Here is a 3,009-nt window from a genome sequence, read left to right on the forward strand (position 1 = left end):
TCACATGGCTAAGAAACATAGAAAATAATCTCAACTAACTTCTATAAATAATAGAGGTAATTTGGCATTCAAAATCATGGAGCCTTTTAGTAAGCATTCAATCAACTATTCTTTCACTTCAATCAAGCTCGAATTTTAGGCTTCAATCGAGCTTCTAAATTTTTTTTGAGTTCAAGCCTTTTCGAGTTCAAGTTTTAATATTATATTTCTAGTTCGAGTTAAACTTCATAATTTTTAGCTCGTGAGTTTGAATCGAGTTGAGCTTACTTTTAAAATTTTCAAGTTCGAGTCGAGCTCAGCAATACTCAAGTTCGACTTGGCTCGTTTACCAAACGACGTCGTTTGGTTTAATTTAAAAAAAAATGGCGGTTTTTTCTGTTTTTTTCCGGTTTTCAGCCGGTCCGGTTTGAACGGTTCAACGGTTCTGGCCGATTCACTAGTAGCAATTCAACTGATCTAGATTAAATCGGATTAGACAACGATTCCCGGTTGAACCGGTTGAACTGACCGGTCCGGTCCGATTTTCAAAACAATGAAATTTTACTAGAGAGCGTGGGTGACGCAGGCAGCCAAAACGTCATCATCCTCCATTTGAATTTGTCGGCAATGGATGAAATTTTCATTACAAAATATAGATTGACTAATTGCAAATAAAAACCATGTCCAGAAATTATAACAAAGATTCTTCGCCAATTCAGGACCAGCCAAATATTAGTCGTTAGTATCTGTAGCTGTATGCGCGGTTATAATTTGTCAGCCATTTCCGTGTGTTTTGACTTTCTTAGCTTTTGAATATCCACAAGCATATATAAACCCCCTCTTCTTCAGCCTTCAAACAAATTCACAACTACTTTCCATCCAATTCTCATCCTTTTATCAAACCAAGTTGTTTTTGGTTTCTGCAATTAATCTTTCTTTCTTCAAGTTTCTGTAATGGATGATATTGATGTTCCTTCGTTTTTCATCTGCCCGATCTCTCTTGAGATTATGAAGGATCCCGTCACAGTTTCATCCGGGATTACATATGACAGGGAGAGCATCGAGAAATGGTTGTTTTCAGGGAAGAACACGACATGTCCGGTTACAAAGCAAGTTATTTCGGATTGTGAACTTACCCCAAATCATACCCTCAGGCGATTGATTCAATCTTGGTGCATGTTGAACGCTTCCCATGGAATCGAACGGATCCCGACGCCGAAGCCGCCGATCAGCAAAGCTCAGATTATCAAGCTTCTTAACGATGCTAAGTCACCGCAGCAACAGATCAAGTGTCTCAAGAGTCTACAATCGATCGCTTCCGAAAATGGTACAAACAAAAGGTGCATGGAATCTTCAGGCGCTGTTGAGTTCTTGGTTTCCATTGCCAATAATTCAAACTCTTCAGCATCAGCAGCTGAGGCTTTAAGCATCCTCTACAATCTCCAACTCTCAGAAGATTCTCTCAAGAATCTTATCTGTAAAAACAGTGATTTCATACTTTCATTAACGAGAGTAATGCAACGTGGAAGCTACGAGTCTCGGGCTTATGCAGTTCTCTTATTGAAATCGATGGTTGAGGTAGCTGATCCGATGCAGCTCATCAACTTGAGACCCGAACTCTTTGTCGAATCAATCCAAGTTTTGCGTGATCAAATATCAAAGCAGGCCTCAAAAGCTTCTCTACAATTGCTGGCAACTATTTCTCCATGGGGAAGAAACAAGGTCAAGGCCGCCGAAGCCGGCGTGGTACCTGTTCTAATCGATCTGCTTCTCGATTCATCCTTGGAGAGAAGGGCTTGTGAGATGGTACTAACAGTGCTGGATGCAGTATGTAAATGCGCCGAAGGCCGGTCCAAGCTGCTACTGCATGGAGCGGGACTCGCCATTGTTTCGAAGAAGATACTTAGGGTTTCTCAGGTTGCAAGTGAAAAAGCAGTGAGGATTTTGCTGTCCATTTCCAAGTTCTGTGCCACCACTAAGGTTCTTCAAGAGATGCTTCAGTTAGGGGTTGTGGCCAAATTGTGCTTGGTGCTTCAAGTGGATTGCGGATTCAAGACTAAAGAGAGGGCTAGAGAGGTGCTCAAATTGCATGCAAGAGTGTGGAAGAACTCTCCCTGTATACCAAGCAACCTCATCTCTTCTTATCCAGCTTGATTCTAGAGTTTCAGTTTTTGCAGGTTATCCATACTTTTGTACATATAATTGTTGATTCATAAAATTATGTAGCAATAGCAATTACATACATGGGCAAAAAAACTAGTGCCCTCACAAATTCAAAGTATAAATTTTATGGCAAAGATTCCTTCCCATTTGCTTCTTTTGATTTTTACTTGAATCGATATAGTATAAATTGTATAGCAAGTACATTATATTTATAGTGATAATGGATAGATATTATATAAAACTCTAATTTTAATAGACATAAAACTCTTAATAATAAAGTAGATCAAAGTCATATTTAATAGAATTCTAATCATAATTTACTGCCACAAATAAAAAATATTCATAATAATCTCCCTTGGGTGTCCATTTAAGATAGTGTGCCTTGTTACAACATTAATATGATAAAAATTATGTGAAAAATATTAGCGAAGGAAAAAGAGTAAACATATATTTAATATGCACAATATGTCACCTCATTAAAAAATTTATATAGAAAATTCATTGAGAAAAAATATGTTGAAGTAGACAATGCATCGGTGAATAGATCTTACAAATTAACACTTTAACGATTTTGCTAGTAATATTTATATTATTATTCTTTTGAAGATCACAAGGGAGGAAAATTTAGGAATATATGTTTTGTTATGTATCCTTTGATGTATTTTTCTTTCAATCGGATTATATATTCTATATTATCTTCGTACAAAATAGTTGGTATTTATCATGTGAAAGTAAATCACAAATTTTAAGGATATATTGGGTCGATTGTTTTAATCAAACATATTCTAAACTGTCTCATGCATAAGTATAACAATTATTTCTATATGATTTTAAAAGACTTCAGCTAATGTTTAAAGGTGTATAGAT

The 3,009-nt window shown here is 36.6% G+C and overlaps 1 protein-coding gene across 1 annotated transcript; it reads left to right on the forward strand.

Moving 5' to 3' along the window:
- Positions 1–850: 850 nt before the first annotated feature.
- Positions 851–2,288, forward strand: LOC120131279 (E3 ubiquitin-protein ligase PUB23-like). Its single transcript, XM_039148297.1, has one exon. The coding sequence runs from the start codon at positions 934–936 to the stop codon at positions 2,131–2,133; it is 1,200 nt and encodes a 399-aa protein (XP_039004228.1). The 5' UTR covers positions 851–933; the 3' UTR covers positions 2,134–2,288.
- The last annotated feature ends 721 nt before the right edge of the window (positions 2,289–3,009 follow it).

Source organism: Hibiscus syriacus, unplaced genomic scaffold (genome assembly GCF_006381635.1).
Source record: "Hibiscus syriacus cultivar Baekdansim isolate YM2019G1 unplaced genomic scaffold, ASM638163v2 tig00110551_pilon, whole genome shotgun sequence".
Taxonomy (NCBI): Eukaryota; Viridiplantae; Streptophyta; class Magnoliopsida; order Malvales; family Malvaceae; genus Hibiscus; species Hibiscus syriacus.